The following is a 25,298-nucleotide window of genomic DNA, read 5'->3' on the forward strand; positions in this document are numbered from 1 at the left end:
CATCCTGGGCATCTTTGTATGGCATTGGCCCCCTTTATACCTTTCTTTAGCTTCATACATATTTAAAATGGATTCTAATACATCTTCCTCTCCTGCCTCAAGTTGGGGCATGGAAGAGTGGTACCACTTTCAGCTTCCCATCCCTCCAACACTAAAACCTCACATGGCTCCCACACTCTCAGGGATTCTTTTCCTAGTCCTGGGCCTCCAGAGGTTCTAGGTTAGTATGTAGGCCCAGCAAGGAGGAATGTTTACCAAAATTCCAGGGAGTCCCTGGGCTGTAGTCTGGAGTCACACTAGTATCTCTGAGCTTTCTTTTTGAGGTTGTATTGTTAGAAAATATTTCCACAGAGCTCCTGTTTTTCTTCCTATCTCTTTGACTGAAAAAAAAAAGTTATATGCTCAAGAATACCATTTCTAGCTACCCCTCTCTTTGCGCCACTGCCTTGCCTAGGTTGTTTGCCTCTGATTATTTCCAGGAAAATGCAGGAGCCCCCATGTCTAACTTTGACTTGAAACTTTTTGGTGCAAGGCTGAGATCTTAGCATTAGAGTGTCAGAACTAGGACCTTAGAGATCATCCTCACATGCCTCACTTAACAGCTAGAAAAACTGAGACCAAGAGAGAGGAAGGGACTGACCCTTGAGTGCCTTTTTGGCCTAGAGACAATATAATGTATTGGTGAAAATGAGCACACTTTCTGGAGTTGCAGACTTAAGGTTGGATTGTGGATCTTTGGCTAATTAACTGGGTGACCATGGCTGATCACTTGACCTCTTTGTCCCTCAGACTATACAGATGATAGCAAGACTATCTACCTCCCAGGGCTATTGTGATACTCAGAAGAGACAGAGTGAAAGTATGTAGCATGATGTCTGACCCCTGTAGGTGCTCAGTAATATTAACTCTCCTGAATCATGGAGCCACTGCTCTTTGTCCCCATGGTTTGCCTTGCATTCCACAAGTTCTGAGCATACCTGTATTAGACTCCTCTGTTGAGGTGTAAACTCTTTAAGAACAGGGCCAGATCTGGCTTGGCATCTGACGTACATCCTTACATATCAGAGTTCCCACAAATAAAAGGCCCTTGGAAACTGTGGAATAGAATTAGCTAAGAGTTAAGTGTCTTGGTGGGGCTCTTGGTGTGTGTCTGATTCTACATAGCAAGAAAGATAAGCAAGTTATTCAGGCTTTTTGGATAACAGACCAAGGTAGCATGTGGTGATAAAATTTCCTGCTTAATCAGTATATTTTAATGAACTGAGAAAAGAAGGAAACACAATTTTAAACACAATTTCTCCCTCAAATATCATCTCTTTCTTATCCCTCCTCGTCTTGTTTTACTTGTCTGGGAACCAAAGCAACTTCTTACACCTGCTCAGGCTTTACTCTTCAGGTGCAAGTAAGAGACTTAAAGTCTAGAACTGAGATGAAAGATGGAGATGGAAAGAGAGATTCATAAAAAAAGAGAGGGAGAATATGAGAGAGAGAGAGACAGATAGACATCTCAAGGCAGCTGGTGCCTTTGCGGCCAGAGAGCAACTGGTAAAGAAGGACTGTAGCAGTCCAGGGTAGTTGGGCTCATTTGACTTCAGGGTAAACACGAGTATGGGTCTTTATAACTCATGGAGCCTTTCAGGAACTCCCAGGGGTCCCTCCCTCCATTCCTTCTTCCTCACTAATCCCTTTCTGTCCCGCTTATATCCCAACGTACAGTCAACTCTAGGTGTCTCCAGGCAGATGAAGACTCCATGCTTCCAGCCTGGCTGCCTCTCATTATCATATGTCCTTTCCAGGGCGAGGACATCCTAGACAGGAGCTCGGAGCTGATCTACACTGGGGAGATGGCCTGGATCTACCAGCCCTATGGCCGCAACCAGCAGCGAGTCTTCTTCCTGTTTGACCACCAGATGGTCCTCTGCAAGAAGGTAACCCTACCCCTTTCTTCCCTGAGGGAGATGGTCACCTCAGGGAGCACCAGACCCTTCCTCACTGTCATCCCTTGCTCCAAATGAGGTGGGCAACCCTGCTAGGCAAGAACAAGACAGGAGATTGGCAGCAATTCCATATCATGATCACTGGTATGCCTTGACATCACAGGCAGTGCTGTCTTATTGGCTGTGAAACTCTGAAATTCATAAATTTTGTGTTGGTATCTTTTTTACACTTTTCCCTCCTGCTCTTCATGGTGATCTTTCTCACCCTCTTCCACCCAGAGCTGATAGACTAGACTGCTGGTCTGTACCAGTTCCTAAAAATATTGTAATATTTCTATCCTAGTTTGTGAACAATGGCTTCCCTGAGCACCTCCTCCCATTTCTTCTCTAATAGCTTTGCCCATCTGGCCCTTACTGCCCTAGGAACCATGTAACTTACCCTTACAGGTAGGTACCTTTGTAATAGGAAGTTTCCCTGTTCCCCTACCCATTTCCTCTATAAGGTGAGTCACATCCCTATAACCCTCAACTGTGCTCTCCTTTACATTCCCTTCTCTTTAATCCATTTGAGAAGATATCTTACTCTTATGATTAACTCAGTATGAGTGTTTGTTTCTTAATATCTTCTCCTTGGCGGGTAGGAGGGTGGCATATGTTTTCAGCCTGATTCCTCCAGATTGGATGCTGTTTCCTCCACCTCCTCCCTTAGGATAGGGAGTTCAGATAACTTTTGGCTCCAGGGACTGGTGGAAAGAATTTGGGACCAGGGAAAGTAAAAGAGGAGGGCAAAACCAAAGAATGCTTAGGGTGACTTTTAAAATTCACCTTGGCTCTTTCTCCATAATTCAGTCCCTTTGTTCTCTTCCTCACCCATAGCAAATGCCTTTGAAAGGAAATACTAAGTCATGAAACATTAGGTTAAACACTATAATGTTTTCTAACCTGGAGAAGGAAATGGCAACCCAGTCCAATATTCTTGCCTGGAAAGTTCTATGGACAGAGGAGCCTGGTGGGCTACAGTCCATGGGGTCACAAAGAGTTGCATACGACTGAGTGACTAACTTTCTTTTTTTTTTTCATCCTGGAACAAGAAACACACATTTGTTTTTAAGCCGCTGTTCTCTGTGTATGCCACATCTTGTATTAAATCTTCGTTCATTTGCCTTTGATGGTACATTGGGGGAACAAATCGAGTTTCAGGTCAAACCTCCTCAGTGTTTGGGGATAAGCTTTTAAGTACCAGCTCTGGAACTGATAGCTGGCTAGTTAATGGAGATAGTTACTGCCTCGGTCTTGACCTGGCCCTGGAAGAGATAATTTTTAGGAATCTGTAACTTGGCTAAGCACCCAGCCCTCTTATTATTTACCCCCAACTCGTCCTTAGACTTACATCAAATCAGGAGGCAGCTTTTTGAGGGTTAATTTAGGTAACCAAGGAAATTCTCAGCATATCAGCCATGGTACCCATAGGCATCTGCCCATTCTTCCCACTGAAGCATTTTTACACTCAGAACAACCAGTCATAGAGAGACACAGAAAAACAATTAGGAAGCTGGTTTATTTTAGATTTGTGCACAACTCAGACCCTGTTAATCTGGGTAGCTGTCTGCCAAGGCTGAGATTACTTTAAGTAAAATGTGAAACTCAGCTCTGAAAAGAGGTAGATATAAGAAACTAAGAGACAGAGCCAGGAGCCAGGACACAAAATAGTGAGGCAAAGGCTAGGAATAAAGGGAAGAAACAAGATGGACAGTGGGCTTAGTTTATGAGCCAGGGGGCAGCAGAAGAATAGAATGGAATGCGAGTCAGCTCCAGGCCAGCTAGTATGCTGCTACTGCTAAGTCGCTTCAGTCATGTCCGACTCTGTGCGACCCTATAGACGGCAGCCCACCAGGCTCTGCCGTCCCCAGGATTCTCCAGGCAAGAATACTGGAGTGGGTTGCCATTTCCTTCTCCGATGCATGAAAGCGAAAAGTGAAAGTGAAGTCGCTCAGTCGTGTCCGACTCTTAGCGACCCCATGGACTGTAGCCTACCAGGCTCCTCCATCCATGGGATTTTCTAGGCAAGAGTACTGGAGTGGGGTATGAGCCAGTGATTAAGGAGAAACTAGAAGTCAAGGCAGGGTTGGGGGTTCAAGCAAGCTAACCTGGCAGGATGAGGGTAGCAGGCAACAAGGATCACAAAAACAAGAGAAACCTTGAAGCTAGTATGCTGCTGCTGCTGCTAAGTCGCTTCAGTCGTGTCCGACTCTGTGCGACCCCATGAACGGCAGCTCACCAGGCTCTGCCGTCCCTGGGATTCTCCAGGCAAGAATACTGGAGTGGGTTGCCATTTCCTTCTCCAGTGCATGAAAGGGAAAAGTGAAAGTGAAGTTGCTCAGTCGTGTCCGACTCGTAGCGACCCCATGGACTGTAGCCTACCAGGCTCCTCCATCCATGGAAGCTAGTATAGCTTTCTTCCAATGAGAGCCTTCTTTTTCTAGCGAGAACTGTGGACTTGCCTTCCAGAACAAAGCTAACTCAGACTCTTGAGTATAAAGGGCACTAACTACATACCTGGGCCTTCTTGACTCTGGTTTCTCAGAGCATGAGCAACTACAGCTTGATTTTTCAAAGGCTATTAAAACTATATATGATGCTTGTGTTGAAGCTACGGTTGAGGATTTCTATTTGATACCTAAAATAGGCCTTTCTATTCAGCAAATAGGGAGCAAACTTTTGAGAAATGACCATGAAGCCAAAATAAGGTATAGAAAGAGACAAGGTCCTTTGTCTGCTGGGTGGTTGAGAGACCTCCTATCACTGCTATAAAAGACTTTCCTCATGAGGTAGAGCTGGAAGAAATGGACAGAGCCTCTTGAAGGTGAAGATTCCTTTGGCAAAGGAAATCTACAAAGGAAAAGAAGAAGAGCCAGGGCTAGAACTGGGCGAGTAAGGCACTCACCTTAGGCACAGATTTAAAAACGATGTCCTAGAACATAGTGATCTTTTTACAAGGAAGAAAGGGGACAAGAAAGCTAAGTAATCAAATGTGACTACACTAAACTTTCTGATGAGTTCATATTATAAAAGGAAGAGGAAACATGAGGCCCTAGCAAGTGGATAGATAATATGTAACATTTTATATGTGGTAGGATGTTTAACAGGAGTGACAAATTAGTTTCATGAACCCTAGAATGAGTAAAAGTTAGTTTTTAAAGATTCTAAGATAATATCAATGATTTTAAAAGATCTGTTCAAAAAAAGATGGAAAAAAAGTGATTCTCTATCAGCTCCCTGCTAAGGACAAATCATTTACTGTTAACAGAGGAACATAAAACTTCTCTGTCAATGGAAAAAGAGCATAAACTTGTTGAGGTGAAATTTAAACCTAAAGTATCTATAGCTGTTAAGAAAACACTTCAGTGTTCTGAATTTCATACTGTATTTATTGATCCCCTGCTCTGTGCCAGCCAGCTCTGTCTTCTTCGGGCTTGTGATCTAAAATAATTTAAAAATATATACATCATTGGACACTGAAATAATTCTCAGATGTCCCCAGCAGAATTGCTATAGATAAACTCAACAGAATCATGTGTTCCAGGAGATGTATCAAAACACTATAGATGAGAAAATGTACCAGTTTTCAAAATTTAAAAGATTCTAGAATATACAGATTGACAGTGATGGACTAACATTCACTGTGTACCTCTATGATTCTGTTCTAAGACCTTTATTTTCATTAACTCAATTTAATCATCACAACAAACATGAGGTAAGTACTATTATCTTTCCCATTTTAAATATATATAAAATGAGGTACAGAGAAGTTATATGGTTATGAAGTTGCCTAAAAATTGACAGAAGGTAATGGAACAAAACCCTGAATACATTGTTCAATAAAGTTCTTGGTGAAAATGAAAAATGTATCTTTTATTTTTGTTTAAAAAAACCAAAGGAACTTGTTGACCAACCCAATATAATTTGCCAATGTGATACCATAGCTACTGAGTGATGGAGCCAGGAATTGAATCTAGGAAAGCTAGCTCCAGATTTTTCATTAGTAACCTCTGTGTCATTATTCCCATTGAGCGTGTCAGAATTCTATAATAGATTATCAAACAGTGGTGAACATTTAAATGGAGGTACAGTGACAGGGACTCACCATTGGTTTCCTAAGAGCCTATCATGTCACATAAAATCCAGTTTCTATCTTGCCATTAACTAGAGTAGTTGATGAGAAGGCTGCACTAGATAAAAAATATCATGATTTTAGCCTGGTGCTTCAGATTTTCTAAGGTTTCCTTGGAGATAGAAGGAATGGGAAGTGGTAGAAAAAGCATAAAATTTATGGTCAGACTTTGGGCTCCCTAACTACATGATTTCAAACAAATGGCTTTTCACTTCCTCCACCTTTACTTTATTGTCTGTAAAATGAAAATAACAGCTCCTCTACAGGATTGTGAGGATTAAATGAAATCAGTGCATATAAAATGCCGGATAGAGGGCCTTACACCTAGTAGGTACTTGTTATTCTTCTCCCAACCCAATAAAGAAATAATCAGCCTTGTAAGATAGTGAGGTCTCCATCACTAGCACGCATGCTCAGTCCTCTGTCGATGAGATTCTCCAGGCAAGAATACTGGAGTGGGTTGCCATTTCCTCCCCCAAGGGATCTTCCCAACCCAGGGATCAAACCTGCATCTCCTGCATTGCAAGCGAATTCTTTACCCACTGAGCCATCGGGGAAGCCCCTCCATCACTAGATGTATCACCAAGTGAGCTAGATGTTTTCCTGCCAGAGATAAGAGAGACTGAAAGACCTGTCTGATTCCTGAGATAATTTGGCCCAGTTATTATTAATAAATTCTCATCCAGCTCTCAAGATTCTGTTCATTCCCAAAAAGTTAAGCTAAAACTTCCCCAACTAGAAGCTGGGATTATGTATACCACTTATAACAGCTTGAAAAATGTGTAGCTTGTTTCAGAGTGTGCATATATGTGTGTGAATATATATATGAAGATGCTTTAGAAGGGTCATTATACTAGGTGGAAAATGACACCAGTGGCTTCTAATTATGTGATCCCTTCCTTAAATTTTGCTGCTTCCCTCTTTGTCACCTTTGTTTTGAAAAATCTAGATAAATCTTTTTTTTTTCTATTTTTTCTTGTCCATTATGATATCATTTATGTTTCTGCTCCTCTGCATCTTGTTGTTGTTGTTCAGTCACTAAATCGTGTCTGACTCTATGTGACCTCACGGACTGCAGCACTCCAGGCTTCTCTGTCCTTCAGTATCTCCCCGAGTTTGCTCAAACTAATGTCCATTAAATAGGTGATGCTGTCCAATCATCTCATCCTCTGTCGCCCTCTTTTCCTCCTGCTGTCAATCTTTCCCAGCATTAGGGTCTTTTCCAATGAATCGGATCTTCTCATCAGGTGGCCAAAGTATTAGAGCCTCAGCTTCAGCATCAGTCCTTCCAGTGAATATTCGGGGTTGATTTCCTTTAGGATTAACTGATTTGATCTCCTTGCAGTCCAAGGAATTCGCAAGAGTCTTCTCCAGTACCACAGATTGAAAGAATCAATTCTTCAGTGCTCAGTCTTCTTTATGGTCCAAATCTCACATCCATATATGACTGCTGGAAAACCATAGCTTTGACTATACTTTGTTGGCAAAGTGATATCTCTGCTTTTTAAAATGCCGTCTAGGTTTGTCATAGCTTTTCTTCCAAGGAGCAAGTGTCTTTTAATTTCCAGACTGCAGTCACTATCTGCAGTGATTTTGGAGCCCAAGAAAATAAACTGTGTCACTGCTCCCAATTTTTCCCCATCTATTTGCCATGAAGTGATGGTACTGAATGCCATGATATTACTTTTTGAGTGTTGAGTTTTAAGCCAGCTTTTTCACTCTCCTCCTTCACCTTCATTAAGAGGCTCTTTAGTTCCTATGCACTTTCTGCCATTAGAGTGGTATTATCTGCATATAAGAGGTTATCCTGGAATGTGAAGTCAAGTGGGCCTTAGAAAACATCACTGCAAACAAAGCTAGTGGAGGTGATGGAATTCCAGTTGAGCTATTTCAAATCCTGAAAGATGACACTGAAAGTGCTGCACTCAATATGCCAGCAAATATGGAAAACTCAGCAGTGACCACAGGTCTGGAAAAGGTCAGTTTTCATTCCAATCCCAAAGAAACGAAATGCCAAAGAATGCTCAAACTACTGCACAATTGCACTCATCTCACACGCTAGTAAAGTAATGCTTAAAATTCTCCAAGCCAGGCTTCAGCAATACATGAACCGTGAACTTCCAGATGTTCAAGCTGGTTTTAGAAAAGGCAGAGGAACCAGAGATGAAATTGCCAACATCCGCTGGATCATCAAAAAAGCAAGAGAGTTCCAGAAAAACATCTATTTCTGCTTTATTGACTATGCCAAAGCCTTTGACTGTGTGGATCACAATAAACTGTGGAAAATTCTGAAAGAGGTGGGAATTCCAGAGCACCTGACCTGCCTCTTGAGAAACCTGTATGCAGATCAGGAAGCAACAGTTAGAACTGGACATGGAACAACAGACTGGTTCCAAACAGGAAGAGGAGTACGTCCAGACTGTATATTGTAACCCTGCTTATTTTAACTTATATGCAGAGTACATCATGAGAAACGCTGGGTTGGAAGAAGCACAAGCTGGAATCAAGATTGCCGGGAGACATATCAATAACCACAGATATGCAGATGACATCACCCTTATGGCAGAAAGTGAAGCAGAACTAAAGAGCCTCTTGATGAAAGTGAAAGAGGAGAGTGAAAAAGTTGGCTTAAAACTCAACATTCAGAAAACTAAGATCATGGCATCTGGTCCCATCACTTCATGGCAGATAGATGGGGAAACAGTGGAAACAGTGGCTGACTTTATTTTTCTGGGCTCCAAAATCACTGCAGATGGTGATTGCAGCCTTGAAATTAAAAGATGCTTACTCCTTGGAAGGAAAGTTATGGCCAACCTAGATAGCATATTAAAAAGCAGAGACATTGCTTTGCCAACAAAGGTCCATCTAGTCAAGGCTATGGTTTTTCCAGTGGTCATGTGTGGATGTGAGAGTTGAATGGTGAAGAAAGCTGAGCGCCGAAGAATTGATGCTTTTGAACTGTGGTGTTGGAGAAGACTATTGAGGGTCCCTTGGCCTGCCAGGAGATCCAACCAGTCCATCCTAAAGGAGGTCAGTCCTGGGTGTTCATTGGAAGTACTGATGTTGAAGCTGAAACTCCAATACTTTGGCCACCTGATGCGAAGAGCTGACTCATTGGAAAAGACCCTGATGCTGGGAAAGATTGCGGGCAGGAGGAGAAGGGGACGACAGAGGATGAGATGGCTGGATGGCATCACCGACTCGATGGACATGGGTTTGGGTGGACTCAAGGAGTTGGTGATGGATAGGGAGGCCTGGCGTGCTGCAATTCATGGGGTCGCAAAGGGTCGGACATGACTGAGTGACTGATCTGAACTGAACAGAGATTGTTGATATTTCTCCCACCAATCTTGATTCCAGCTTGTGATTCATCCAGCCTGGCACTTCTCATAATGTACTCTGCATCTAAGTTAAATAAACAGGGTGACAATATACAAGCTTGACATACTCCTTTGCCAATTTTGAACCAGTCCATTTTTCCATGTCCTGTTCTAAAAGTTGCTTCTTGACCTGCATACAGCCTTCTCAGGAGACAGGTAAGGTGGTCTGGCATTCCCATCTCTTTAAGAATTGTCCACAGTTTGTTGTCATCCACACAAAACTTTAGCATAGTTAATGAAGCAGAAATAGATATTTTTTCTGAAATTCTTTTGCTTTCTCTATGATCCAGTGAATGTTGGTAATTTGGCCTCTGGTTCCTCTGCCTTTTCTAGACCTATCTTGTACATCTGGAATTTCTCAGTTCATGTACTGCTGAAGCCTAGCTCAAAGGATTTTCAGTTGCTAGCTTATGAAATGAGCACTACTGTACAGTAGTTTGAACATTCTTTGACATTGTTTTTCTTTGAGATTGAAATGAAAACTGACCTTTTCCAGTCCTTTGGCCACTGCTGAGTTTTCCAAGTTTACTGACATATTGAGTGTAGCTTTTTAATAGCATTGTCTTTTTAGGATTTGAAATAGGTCAGCTGGAATTCTGTCACCTCCACTGGCTTTGTTTGCAGTAATACTTCCTAAGGCCTATTTGACTTCACACTCCAGGATGTCTGGCTCTAGAAGAGTGACTACATGTTCGTGTTTATCTGAGTCATTAAGACCTTTTTTGTATAGTTCTTCTGTGTATTCTTGCCATCTCTTCTTAATCTCTTCTGCTTCTTTTAGGTCCTTACCAATTCTCTCCTTTACCATGTCCATCCTTGCATGAAATGTTCCCCTGATATCTCCAATTTTTTGAAGAGATTTCTAGTCTTCCCCATCCTATTGCTTTCTTCTAATTCTTTGCATTGTTTGCTTAAGAAGTCTTTCTTCTCTCTCCTTGTTATTCTTTGGATCTCTTCATTCAGTTTGGTATATCTTTACCTTTTTCCTTTGCCTTTTGCTTCTCTCCTTTTCTTAGCTATTTGTAAAGCCTCCTCAGACAACCACTTTGGTTTCTTGAATTTCTTTTTCTTTGGAATGGTTTTGGTCACTGACTCCTGTACATTGTTACAAACCTCTGTCCATAGTTCTTCAGGGACTCTGTCTACCAGATCTAATCCCTCGAATCTATCTGTCACCTACATAGTATAATCATAAGGGATATGATGGCCTGTGGTTTTCCCTACTTTCTTCTATTTAAGCCTGAATTTTGCAATAAGGAGCTCATGATCTGAGCCACTGTCATCTCCAGGTCTTGTTTTTTTGCTGTCTGTATACAGCTTCTCCATCATTGGCTTCAAAGTATGTAATCAATCTGATTTTTTCAATGTTGATGAGCTGGTGATGTCCATGTGTAGAGTTGTCTCTTGTATTGTTGGAAGAGGGTGTTTGCTATGACTGGTGTGTTCTCTTGATAAAACTCTGTTAGCCTTTGCCCTGCTTCATTTTGTACTCCAAGGCCAAACTTGCCTGTTACTCCAGGTATCTCTTGACTTCCTACTTTTGCATTCTAGTCCCCTATGATGAAAAGCACATCTTTTTTGGATGTTGATTCTAGAAGGTCTTGTAGGTCCTCATAGAACTGTTCAACTTCAGCTTCTTTGGCATTAGTGGTTGGAGCATAGACTTGGATTACTGTGATATTGAATGGTTTGCCTTGGAGATAAACCGAGATCATTCTGTTGTTTTTGAGATTATACCCAAGTACTAGGATTTCTTGATAGCTCAGCTGGTAAAGAATCCACCTGCAATGCAGGAGACCTGGGTTCAATCCCTGGGTTGGGGAGGTCCCCTGGAGAAGGGAAAGGTTACCCACTCCAGTATTCTGGCCTAAAGAATTCCATGGACTGTATGGTCCATAGAGTTGCAAAGAGTCAGACATGACTGAGCACCTTTCACTTTCACTTCACCAAGTACTGCATTTTGAACTCTTGTTGACTGTGAGGGCTAATCCATTTCTTCTCAGGAATTTTTGCCCACAGTAGTACATATAACTGTTATCTGAATTTAATTTTGTTTAATATTTTTTTTGTTATTTTCCTCCTGAGATGATTATATTGGAAATGATTTAGTTGCTTCTGGAAATTTTACCCTTTTTTGTTTCTTCCCTTTCATATTTTACTGTGGAAGAAAGGAGAACCCCTTTTCCCTCTCCTCAGTCAATCATCCACCAATATTCCTACAACTCTGCTGTTGCTGCAAACAGCCTTTTCCCTATCTTTCATCAATTGTGCCAGTCTGGACATGCTCTGTTGTCCCCTGTGTCATAACTGCTTAGTTTTTTGTTGCTTTCATCATATTCTGGGAGAATTGGAACTAAATTGAATGTAAGGATGCTGGAGAGAGAATTTCTTCTGTTCATGAAACTTTCTGCCTTTGGACCATTTTTTCATGAACTAAAGGGCCAGACTTGGAGGTTGAGGCATTTGGGACAACTCAAAAATTCATTAGAGATGGAATAGAGTAGAAAAAAAGATTTCTACTTTAAAACCAGTGGATTTAAAACAAGAACACCTGAGTCCAAGACTCTGCTGTCTCTTACTAATTTGCTTAACCTTGCGCCAGTTCTTTAAGTCATTATTCTTATCAGTGTCAAGTCAACCTGATGATAGAATTCACCTCAGGAGGCTTTGAGGAGGATCACTTGAAGTAATGGGATACAGTGAAATATAATATTAAGATCATGTGTTCTAGAGCCAGACAAGAGACCACCAATTTCCTTTTTCCCGTCAGCTATGTAACCTTGGACACCTCCTGTGTGCCTTTTATTATCCCCTCATTTGCAAAATGGGAATCATAATAGTATCTACATGCAAGGGAAGTTATCAATGTTAAATGAGGTAATACAGTTATAGGGCCTGGCACACAGTAAATATTTAGTAATCATTCATTCAGGAAGTTTTTATTCAGAGGCAGTATCAGTTCAGTTGCTCAGTCATGTCCAACTCTTTGAGACCCCATGCCAAGCCTCCCTGTCCGTCACCAACTCCTGAAGTTTACCCAAACTCATGTTCATTGAGTCGATGATGTCATCCAACCATCTCATCCTCTGTCATCCCCTTCTTCTGCTGCCTTCAATCTTTCCTAGCATCAGGGTCTTTTCAAATGAGTCAGTTCTTCGCATCAGGTGGCCAAAGTATTGGAGTTTCAGCTTCAACATCAGTCCTTCCAATGAACACTCAGAACTGATTCCTTTAGGATGGACTGATCTTTCAGTCCAAGGGACTCTCAAGGGTCTTCTCCAACACCACAGTTCAAAAGCATCAATTCTTCGGTGCTCAGCTTTCTTTATAGTCCAACTCTCACATCCATACATGACTACTGGAAAAACCATAGCCTTGACTAGATGGACCTTTGTTGGCAAAGTAATGTTTCTGCTTTTTAATATGCTATCTAGGTTGGTCATAACTTTCCTTCCAAGGAGTAAGCATCTTTTAATTTCATGGCTGTATACACAGTGGTTAAAACAAGAACAGATTTTTAGAGCCAGATAGCGTAGACTCAAATCCCAGCTATGCCATAAATGGTAGCTTTCATTCCTGGGCAAGTTTCTTAACTGCTCTATGTCTACAGTTTCTCATAAAATGGGATTATAAAAGTACCTAATTTGTAAGATTGTGAGGATGATTTAATTTAATAAATGCAAAGTGTAGCTGCCAAGGGATGAACACGTAAAGGTAACATCATACACACATAAATATACACAATGTGATATTATTCAGTATTTGAAAAAGAAAGAAACCCTGCTGTGCCCAACAACATTGTTGAACCTGGAAGACATTATGCTATGTAAAATAAGGCAGAGAAAGACAAATATTGTATTATCTCATTTATATATGGAATTTAAAACAGTCCAACTCATAAGGGTAGAGAGTAGAATGGTGGTTGCCAGGGGCTCATTTGGGTGGAGAAAATGGGGAGATGTTTGTCAAAGGGTAAAAACTTTCAGTTATGTAAGATAAATGAGTTCTGGATAGCTAATGTATTATACATATGGTGACTATAGTTAGCAACACTGTATTGTATAATTGAAATTTGCTAAGAAAATAGATCTGAAGTATTTTCTCGTCTCAAAAAAAGACAACTATGTGAGATGATGGATATGTTAATTAACTTGATTGTGATGATCATTACATAAAACATACATATATAAAAACATCACATTGTATACCTTAAATATATATAAGTTTTGTTATTTATACCTCAATAAAGCTGAGGGGAAAGCATTTAGAGTAGTGTCTGATGCATGATGTCTGTTGTTTAAGTGTTCACTGTTGTCGTTGTTGTTACGGCTGATTCATGTCAATGTTTGACAAAAACCACTCCAATTAAAATAAATTAATTACAAAAAAGAATGTACTCTAGATGCTGCAATACTGTAATGATAAAGACAAATCCAGTCCTAGCACCATGTGCGTTCCCCAGGATCTGAAGAGAAAACCTGGGTTGTCAGGCTAGAGGTGAGTAGCCAGGGCACCCTCAAAAGAGGTAGGGAGAACCTCGCTGACAAGCAAGTGAGGCAAACTACAATCCTGAACAGTTGCATTCCCCAGACTGCAGCATCTGCCATTTGTACAGAATGTACTGTAATGTTTCAGTAAGCCCCATGAATACCCAGTGAGGCCAAGTTCAAACAGCTCCCAGCTGTTTCAGTCATGTAATGTCAGGGATGGGGATAAGCTCTTTGCTGGAGCCACGGCTAGAGCCAGGGCCAGAGTGCTTGGCTGCAGATGCCAGGACCATCCTAGAGAAGCACTAGCTCCCTTAATCTCCTCCAACTTGGATGAGTAGAAAGGAAAAGGAGGAAGGTGGCCATCCTGTTAGAAACAACCCCATTTAGACAGAGAAATTGTGAAGACCCAAATAGCGTCTGTATTGCGCACCTATTCACCACATGCCTTTGGAAGCACTCAGACCACCATTAACAATTGGCATGTGGGCATCCCAGTCCCAATAGTCCCACAGGCAACTAGGGCTCGGGAGAGCTTTGTCCCCTTGCTATGTGTAGAAGCTGAGAAGAAAAAAATGTTTGAGCCTTTATCAGCTCTCCTTCCCTGGATAACACCCTAAGTGAGGCAAAACCAAGGAAAGCTCAGTACGGGGCACAACCTGAATGGACATACAAAATTAGCAATAAAACATGTAAAACAGAACTAAAGCAAATTCATTAGGGTGGTAATTGAATGCCAGTTGTCTTCATAGTCTTTATAGTTGTCTTCATAAGTGTCTTCATAGTCAGTGCTAACATTCAGAAAAGGAAAACTGCAATGATGTGATCTAGAGGGTGCAGTCATGGAAGGCTGCTTTGAGGAAGAAGAATGTGTGAATTTGATCTTAAAGTCTGAAAGGACTGGAATAGAAGGGTTTTTTGGGGTCAAGGAGGGGATAGTATTGTGAGACCAGCTATAGATCTGTGATTTTGGTGAGTGAGTAGCAAACAGTATGTGCCACCCACCACTAATACCACCCCTGCCCTGAAAGGGTATATGGAATTTCCAGGGACAGTGAGGTAGCTATGTAAATTTCAAAACATTCAGAGTTGCTTTAACTTTGATTTCTTTTCAGTCACAACATTTAACTTACTTTGAAAGTTCAATTGACCTAAAGGAGGCAGTGGGTTTTTTACATTTATCAAAAGGAGTTTTTAAGATCTATGAAACACTGGTCTGAAAGCAAGAAAGCTCAGCACCATGTTTATCAGGTAAGGCTAGCCTCATGACCTGGATACTGCATGTTTAGATTTGAGCTTTACAACAATTTTACAAGGTAAATATGACTCTCCTAGTTTTATAGTTGAGGGAATTGAGGCTCAGCAAGGTTAATTCATTTGCTCAGTACCACACAGCTAGGAGGTTAAGCAGCTAAAATTCAAACTCAGAACTTTAGACTCTAACTGTTGTTCTTTCCACCATTCTGTGCTGCTTAGTGGCCTTAGCTACCCTTTCTGGTCAGTTTTCTGAACAGTGGGTCATTCTTAATCTTTCCTATCACATCCCTATGCTTAGCTTTATGACTAATCTGATGTCTGAAAGCTCACATTCAACCCTCTGGGGAGCCAGAAAGAACAGGAAAAGGGAGAATTTTAATGACACATCCCTCTAGTCCTATTCCCCTGCCACAAAGACAGAATTCTCTGTCATTTGTTATTATCCTCAAATACCTAAAGAAATAATAGGAGGTTCAGTTGATGCTTTTAATTTAGCCCTAAGATCAGGTGCATCCTTTCCATTTTTGTAAACTATTAAAGATTTTGAAGGCTAACAATATTTATGACACACCAATTCAGAGGGAAAGGAAGCAGCAGGCTGCAGTTAGGAATAGAGGGAGGGTTGAATCTGCCTATATTCTAGCCAGGTAGGCACCCACCTATTAGCTGTGTGGTCCAGGTCTATGTGTATGTGAATTATGTATTGTAAGGCAGGTTTCAAGCCTTTACAGGATCAAAGTAGATTACATTGATACATTCTCCTCAGCTTGTCCTGCTTTTGTAGTTAGTTTGACAGGACCTACTTTTTATGCATATGTTTCACAAAGTGTTTCTAGGGATTATAGAAGTTAGTTCATGGGTATGCATGCATGCTTAGTCGCTCAGTCATGTCCAACTTTTTATGACCCTTTGGACTATAGCCCACCAGGCTCCTCTCTCCATGGAACTTTCCAGGCAAGAATACTGGAGTGGATTGCCATTTCCTACTCAGGGAAACTTCCTGACCCAGGGATTGAACCCACATCTCCTGTGTCTCCTGTGTTGCAGACAGACGGATTCTTAACCTGCTGAACCATCAAGGAGCCACCCCATTATTTTGGCAGGACTGAACTTGTCCACTTTGAGCATGGAAAAAGGAATCCAAACTCTGAAACAGGCTTGTAACTACATTGTCCCACTCTGTATAGCAGACCTATCTCTTTCTTGTAAACTTGATATCAGGATTACCCAATGGATTAGAACCAATCTCTATGCAAAAACTTATTTATATGCATAATCATTATGGAAGGAAAAGAACACCATGATGTATTTGGCAACCTAGGGTTTTGAGATTGACAAAGCTATGCTGAGAATCCTTAAAGACAGTCTTCCCCAGCCCTACAGAAAAGCTCTGTTTCCCATGCAGTGTGAAGACAGGATTGGGAATGTGAGTATATACGTGCTAAGTCCCTTCAGTCGTGTCCAACTCTCTGAGACCCTATGAACTATAGCCCATCAGGCTCCTCTATTCATGGGATTCTCCAGGCAAGTACACTGGAGTGAGTTGCCATGCCCTCCTCCAGGGGATATTTCTGACCCAGGGATCAAACACTTGTCTCTTAGGTCTCCTACATTGGCAGGTGGGTTCTTTAACACAGCGCCACCAAGGAAGCCCTGGGAATATGAGGTCAGGTCAGTTCAGTCGCTCAGTCTTGTCCATCTTTTGCAACCTCATGGACTGAAGCACACCAAGCTTCCCTGTTCATCACCAACTCCCAGAGCTTGCTCAAACTCATGTCCATTGAGTCAGTGACACCATCCAACCATCTCATCCTCTGTCATCCCTTTCTCCTCCCACCTTCAATCATCCAGCATCAGGGTCTTTTCCAGTAAGTCAGTTCTTTGCATCAGGTGGCCAAAGTATTGGAGTTTCAGCTTCAGCATCAGTCCTTCCAATGAACATTCAGGACTGATTCCTTTAGGATTGACTGGTTTGCTCTCCTTGAAGTCCAAGGGACTCTCAAGAGTATTTTCCAACACCACAGTTCAAAAGCGTCAGTTCTTCAGTGCTCAGCTTTCTTTACAGTCCAACTCTCACAACCATACATGACTACTGAAAAAACCATAGCTTTGACTAGAGGGACCTTTGTTGGCAAAGTAATGTCTCTGCTTTTTAATATGCTGTCTAGGTTGGTCATAGCTTTTCTTCCAAGGAATGAGTGTCTTAATTTTATGGCTGCAGTCACCATCTGCAGTGATTTTGGAGCCTAAGAAAATAAATAAAGTCTGTCTCTGTTTCCATTCGGTGAAGGTGATGGCAACCCACTCCAGTACTCTTGCCTGGGAAATCCCATGGATGGAGGAGCCTGGTAGGCTATAGTCCATGGGGTCGCAAAGAGTCAGACACGACTGAATGACTTCACTTTCATTTTTCACTTTCATGCACTGGAGAAGGAAATGGCAGCCCACTCCAGTATTCTTGCCTGGAGAATCCCAGGGACAGAGGAGCCTGGTGGGCTGCCGTCTATGGGGTCACACACAGTCGGACACGACTGATGAGACTTAGCAGCAGCAGCTGTTTCCATGGTTTCCCCATCTATTTGCCCTCACGTGATGGGAACGGATGCCATGATCTTAGTTTTTTGACTGTTGAGTTTTAAACCAGCTTTTTCACTCTCCTCTTTCCCTTTCATCAAGAAGCTCTTTAGTTCCCCACTTTCTGCCATAAAGGTGGTGTCATCTGCATATCTGAGGTTATTGATATTTCTCCCGGCAATCCTGATTCCAGATTTTGCTTCATCCAGCCTGGCAGTTCACATGACAGACTCTGCATGTTAAGTTAAATAAGTAGGAATTGCTGACAATATACAGCCTTGATGTTCTCCTTTCCCAATTTGCAACCAGTCTGTCGTTCCATGTCCAGCTCTAACTGTTGCTTCTTGACCTGCATACAGATGTCTCAGGAGGCAGGTAAGGTAGTCTGGTATTCCCATCTCTTGAAGAATTTTCCACAGTTTGTTGTGATACACACAGTCAAAGGTTTTGGTATAGTCAATAATGCAGAAGTAGATGTTTTTCTGGAATGCTCTTGCTTTTTCCATGACCCAACGGATATTGACAATTTGATCTCTGGTTCCTCTGCCTTTTCTAAATCCAGCTTGAACATCTGGAAGTTCCGGGTTCATGTACTGTTGAAGCCTGGCTTGAAGAATTTTGAGCATTACTTTGCTAGCGTGTGAGATGAGGGCAATTGTGCAGTAGTTTGAACATTCTTTGGCTTTGCCTTTCTTTGGGACTGGAATAAAAACTGACCTTTTCCAGTCCTGTGGCCACTGCTGACTTTTCCAAATTTGCTGGGATATTGAATGCAGCACTTTCACAGCGTCATCTCTTAGGATTTGAAATAGCTCAACTGGAATTCTGTCACCTCAACTAGCTTTGTTGGTAGTGTTGGTTCCTAAGGCTCACTTGACTTCGCATTCCAGGATGTCTGGCTCTAGGTGAATGATCACACCATAATGGTTATCCGGGTCATTAATATCTTGTTTGTATAGTTCTTCTGTGTATTCTTGCCACCTCTTCTTAATATCTTCTGCTTCTGTTAGGTCCATACCATTTCTGTCCTTTATTGTGCCCATCTTTGCATGAAATGTTCCCTTGGTATCTCTAATTTTCTTGAAGAAATCTCTAGTCTCGCCCATCCTATTGTTTTCCTCTATTTCTTTGCATTGATCACTGAGGAAGGCTTTCTTATTCTCCTTGCTGTTTGGAACTCTGCATTCAAATGGGTATATCTTTCTTTTTCTCCTTTGCCTTTAGCTTTTCTGCTTTTCTCAGCTATTTGTAAGGCCTCCTCAGACAACCCTTTTGCCTTTTTGCATTTCTTTTTCTTGGGGATGGTCTTGATCGCTGCCTCCTATACAGTGTCATGAACCTCCATCCATAGTTCTTCAGGCACTCTGTCGTTCAGATCTAATCCCTTGAGTCTGTTTGTCACTTCCACTGTATAATTGTAAGGGATTTGATTTCGGTCATACCTGACTGGTCTAGTGGTTTTCCCTACTTTCTTCAATTTAAGTCTGAATTTGGCAATAAGGAATTCATGATCTGAGTCCAGTCAGCTCCCAGTCTTGTTTTTGCTGACTGTATAGAGCTTCTCCATCTTTGGCTGCAAAGAATATAATCAATCTGATTTCAGTATTGACCATCTGGTGATTTGTAGAGTGTAGAGTCTTGTTGAGTGTAGAGTCGTGTGTAGAGTCTTCTCTTGTTTGTTGGAAGAGGGTGTTTTCTATGACCAGTGAGTTCTCTCAGCAAAACTCTATTAGCCTTTGTCCTGCTTCATTTTGAATCCCTTAGAAGAAACGGAATAGCCCTCATAGTCAACAAAAGATTCTGAAATGCAATATTTGGATGCAATCTCAAAAATGACAGAATGATCTCTGCTTGTTTCCCAGACAAACCATTCAATTTAAGAAATAAATCATTATAAATATAGTCTTCCTCCTCTCCCTCTTCCATCCATTTCCCTTCTTTCTCTCTTGTCCCCATTCTCTTCTTTGTACTCCCTTGAATTTGGCATGTATCGTTGTATTTTTCTCATAATTTTTGTATATATCCCTAAACATTATGTGGCTTTGTTTTGTATTTTTTAAACTTTATATAAACCAAATACATATAGATGAGATAAAATGATATAGAATAGAAAGCAGGGGAATTATGAGCATGTGATTTAATATGTGGGCTGCCTTGGTGTTATAGGTTTTAGAATGGGCAGTGGGTTCACCAAAACCTAATACATCATTAAAAGTAAGTAAGCAAGTAAATGATTAGAGATATAAGGGCACTATGCATTGAGTCATTATGAGTTTCTAATGGACTGGGTTTAATTCAATTCCGTATACCCAAGAATAAAATAACAACCATAATGGATAGGCAATATATTCTTTGTATCCAACTACAACTTTCATTTTTCTCATGCAATAAGATTTGTGAGATTCATCCATATCAACATATGAAGCTTTTTATTCACTTTCCCTACATTTCTCCTGCTAGACGAGCCCTTTTTCAAAAACCTCCAGAATTCTAAGTTTTCAGCCTTCCCTAGGTAATTCTTCCTGGCCAGCAGCCTGTGACTACCTAGCTACTCTTATCACTCATCCCCGCTCTGATATGCCAGCCTCAATGGCCTACTTAGATTCCTGAGTATACTTCAGGCAACTAGTCAGTTCATTTCATACTTCTGGAAGGCTTGCAAATATTTTGGAAGAGGAAAAGCCCTTTGTAGCAGTGCTTATGTGGCTTACTGCTTCCTACTTTGCATCAGCAGTCTTGTTGGAAACACATACGTGCGTTGAGGCTGAGGTCTGAGACAAAATCCATGGATGTAGGCCAGAGGCTTTCTCTAGTAACATCTAGTTAGCCAACTGTTAGTGTCATAAGCTAAGGTAACCTGCCCAGATTTAAACCAAACCACCTCTCACTGATACACCAGAACAATGGCAATGTTAGCATTCTGCTCTACCTATGCGCCAACTGTCCTTGTACCCACTCTCCACATACCTGCAACAAAAAGACTTCTCTTTCTTTCTGTCTAGGACCTGATCCGGAGAGACATCCTATACTACAAAGGCCGCATTGATATGGATAAATATGAGGTAGTGGACATTGAAGATGGCAGAGATGATGACTTTAATGTAAGCATGAAAAATGCCTTCAAGCTTCACAACAAGGAGACTGAGGAGATTCATCTATTCTTTGCCAAGAAATTGGAGGAGAAGATACGCTGGCTCAGAGCTTTCAGAGAAGAGAGGAAAATGGTACAGGAAGATGAAAAAATTGGTAAGTGACCTGAGAGGAGAAAGAAGAATATGGCTATGAAGAACAAAGAAGAGTTAAATTAGTTTTCATTTTTCTAGAGGCAGAGATATTTGTGTTGCAAAGTGACGTAATCCACTCTAGTGGTTTCCTGTTATTAGGTTCTTTTTGGCAGATAACAATAGTTTCTATTAATCAGGGTTAAGTGATACTTAGAGGTTGATTTCCCCTACATTATCACTACTAGATGAGATTATTACACTTAAATCAAATCTCAGGCTCAGTTCTCCCAAACATGCAAAAGTGTATTAGCAAACAAACACAAAAGCAGTCATACAGCCTGTTCTGTAATTTCAGTGAAGTTGCAACTCTGTCCTTAGATACATGACAGCATCTTCTGCGAAAAGTTTAGGTTAGTCGAGGCAGATTTGGTAATTTTGGAGAAGGGAACGGGCACTCACTCCAGTATTCTGGCCTGGAGAATTCCATGGACTATATACAGTCCATGGGGTTGCAAAGAGTCGGACACGGCTGACAGGCTTTCACTTTCACTTTCAGCTAACTTCCTAGTCAAAGTCTGGTGACAACATCCTCTGATTAGGCCAAAATATAGTACCCATTTTCAATCTTAAACTTCAGGCTTCCTTCTGAAGTGTATATATAGGCTATAGGGTTCACTGGATTCTTATACCCAGTTCTTGTGAAGGCTAAAGTGCCTATATGACATTTGTGGAGAGGGCACATCTTGTACAGCATTCTTTTTTTTCAGTGAAAATTCATTTTTACATGTATTAGACTAATTAGGCCTCCTGAATTAAGGCAACTGAACTGCTGGTAGTTGTGGCCTCTTGAACAAAGACTTCTGAGTGTCCAATATGTTAACAAATCACTTCTTGAGTGTGTATTCCTGATTAGATCACTTTAGGTGTTAACTAAATGCCCCTATTAATGTTCTCGTATATATCATGTTCTCTGTATAAAAGTATTTTTAAGTAAATTATAGAAAATATAACAGGGCCACTTGCATGATTTAAAACCAGGACCATTTGCATGATTTAGAATCACACTAAACCATACTCTTTTATTTGAAATAAGTTATTCTTCTTTCCAAAGGGAATATAGCTGGTAGAGATACTTTTTATACTGCTTTCCAACTGTGGGATTTAGCTTTAACCTTGTGGTTTACAAAGTACTATCTGGTCTTCTGCTCATGGTCCTGCCTTTCTGGCATAAAAATATAATACAGCCAGGCTTTGAAATTCCTTGAGAAGACACCAGAGTTTCTGGTGTTGCCTCACTCCTATGGGAGGAGAATTATACCTTAAAACATCTGTATTCAAGTTGGAAGAAACTGCCTCTAAAAAAAATGGGACTACCATTTGAGTCCTGGTACAAATATATTCTCCTATCTGAAGTATTGGGGATTGAAATGGTCCAGAGGCAAGGAAGGATCATCAGAAAGACACTGCTTAGTCTTATCTAAGTCTTCTCAGGTTTTGGGTAGAGTACTTATTGATAATTCACTTTAGGTCATTGAAGTCAATTTGCTTTTAGCATTTGGGCACTGCTTTAGGACATGATGTAGAATCATTACAAAAATTCTACTGGCTGCTTCTCCTAATGGAAGGCACCAACAATCTCTGACACTGCCTAGATAGTGCTATTAGAGGAATTGTTTTAGTGTGCTTTTTGCAGGTCCTAGATCAACTAGAAGATCAACTAGATCAACCATTCACTCTGGTTCCAACATATCTCCCACACTGTAGAAAAGCTTCCAAAAATTGCTTCCCAATAGGTTGTCTTTTTAAAAATATTAAGAATTTCGTCTGATTATAACAGTAAGTCATTTTCTTTGAAAGCAATATTGGGGAAAAACACAAAAATACAAGGAAAAAAATCACACAAAATCACACATGAGCATACTACCCAGAGATAAATTTTATAAATATCTTGGTATATTTCCTCCCCATCTTTTTTCCTATGTGTCTAAATTTAAAAAAAAAAAATTAGAGTGCCTGAATCTTTATTTCTGTCTCCCCCAACCTCTGCCACTTCATGACAGATATAAATTTATATCTTTGTCACTTAAAATTCTATCATTAACATTTCTCTAAATCATTTACTATTTTAATCATTATTTTTATGGCTGTCATGTGGATCTACTCTAATTTTTGTTTTTATTTTTACTTTTTAATTATAAAATACATAGTCATAATAAACATTTAAGCACATACGGAAATATAATAAAGTTTAACATTCTGTTCCCTTATCTGTTGCTCCTATGCTGTGTGAGATAATCAATATTAATTTGATGTGTTTCTTTTCATACTAATCTCAAGTTCATATAAACATATACACATAAGACTTTATTTATAAAAATATAAATATTATACTAAAATATAAAAATTATACTATACATATTACTCTGTAACTTGCTTTCTTAAACATAATTTATCATCAGAAACACTCCAGTTGAAGAATACAGAATCTAACTATAACTCCTTGTATCAGTCAGGGTTCAATAAGAGAAACATAACTAATAAGAGATAAATTATTATTAAGAAATTTATTATACAAATTGCATTATGTGATTGTGAAGGCTGGCTAAGCAACTCCAGGCAGTCAAGAGTCAAACATCATGGGTAGGCTTGAACTCGTGGGCATAGACCAAAGCTGTCTTTGGATAGGGCTTGTAGGTCTGAAGCTTGTAAGGCAAAATTTCTTCTTTAAGGCAAGACCTCAGCCTTAGTTTTTTAACTGGCAAAAACACCATGAGCTCTATACTTAATTTTTTTTCCTTTTATTTATTTGTTTTTTGATGTATTTCTTTATTTTAATTGGAGGCTAATTAAATTTAAAGGCACAATATACTAATCTTAGCTATAGGCTTATTGTTGTATAAGTTTCTAGGACTTATTCATATCTTATGTAAAAGAAACTTGATAGCTATAGAAAAGCAGCTCCCCATTTTCTCCGGTGATTCTCTGGAATCACCATTCTGCTCTCTATCTATGAGTTTGACTAGTTGAGACACCTCATATTCATACAAATATAGAATTTGTCCTTCTGTGACTACATTATTTTAATTAGCAAATGTCCTCTAGATTTATCCATGTTGTCACATATGGCAGAATTCCCATTCTTTTTAGGGCTGAATAATGTTCTAGTGTGTGTGTGTATACAAAAAAATACATACCACATTTTCTTTATCCCTTTATCCATCCTCAGACATTTAGACTGTTTCAATTATCACGGCTATTGGGAATAATGCTACAATGAATATGAGAGTGCTGATATCTCTTCAAGATTCTGATTTCAATTATTTTGAACATATAGCCAGAAGTGGGATTGCTGGATCATATGGTAGTTTTCCATAGTGACTAAATCATTTTAATTCCTAACAGTTTACTGTGGGTCCAGTTTCTCTACATTCTTGCCAATACTAATCATCTTTTGTTCCTTTGAGAATAGCTCTCTAAACAGGAGTGGAGTGATATCTTATTATGGTTAAGATTTGGATTTCCCTGATAATTAGTGATGTGGAGAATACTTTTATATACCTGTTGGCCATTTGTATGACTTCTTTGAGGACATGTCTATGCAAGTCCTTTAACCATTCTTTTTAATCGCTATATTTTTTTTTCTTTTTTTACTACTAAGCATAGAAGTTTCTTATATATTTTGGAAATTAAACCCTTAGATATATGGTTTCCAAATATTTTCTCCCATTCCATAGATTGCCTTTTTTTTTTTTTTTTTTTAGAAAATTCTTGACTGAGCTCAGTGAACTTCAGTTTGTGTGTGTGCATGCTCAGTCATGTCTGACTCTTTGGGACTATAGCCCACTAGGCTCCTCTGTCCATGGAATTTTCCAGGCAAGAATACTGGAGTGGCATAGATTGCCTTTTTAATATGTTGTTTCTTTTCTTTACTGTGCAGAATCATTTTAGTTTGATGTAGTCCTATTTGTCTGCTTTTGCTTTGTTGCCAATGCTTTTGGTATTTAAGAAATCATTGTCAAGAAGATTTTTCCCTTTTTTTCTTCTAGGAGTTTTACAATTCCATGTCATACATTTAAGTCTTCAGTCCACTTTACATTGATTTTCTTTTGGATGTGGATATCCAATTTTCACAAAACCATTTGTTGAAGAAACTATCCTTTCCCCACTGTGTATTCTTGGCAGCCTTGTCAAAGATATGTTTACTGTATATGTGTGGGTTTATTTCTGGCCCTCTATCCTATTCCATTGATCTATATGTCTATCTTTAT

General features: G+C 40.2%; 1 protein-coding gene across 6 annotated transcripts in view; it reads left to right on the forward strand.

The window, feature by feature from the left end:
- ARHGEF9 (Cdc42 guanine nucleotide exchange factor 9) overlaps positions 1-25,298 on the forward strand; it is a 440,519-nt gene that overhangs the window by 301,866 nt on the left and 113,355 nt on the right. For all 6 annotated transcript variants that reach the window (XM_081565580.1, XM_081565579.1, XM_081565581.1 and 3 more), the window contains 2 exons: positions 1,797-1,928; positions 20,809-21,052. In XM_081565580.1, the coding sequence (XP_081421706.1) occupies positions 1,797-1,928; positions 20,809-21,052 (376 nt within the window). The remainder of the gene's footprint in view (positions 1-1,796; positions 1,929-20,808; positions 21,053-25,298) is intronic.

This window comes from Giraffa tippelskirchi, chromosome X (assembly GCF_054371585.1).
Source record: "Giraffa tippelskirchi isolate mGirTip1 chromosome X, T2T-mGirTip1v1.2.pri, whole genome shotgun sequence".
Taxonomy (NCBI): domain Eukaryota; kingdom Metazoa; phylum Chordata; class Mammalia; order Artiodactyla; family Giraffidae; genus Giraffa; species Giraffa tippelskirchi.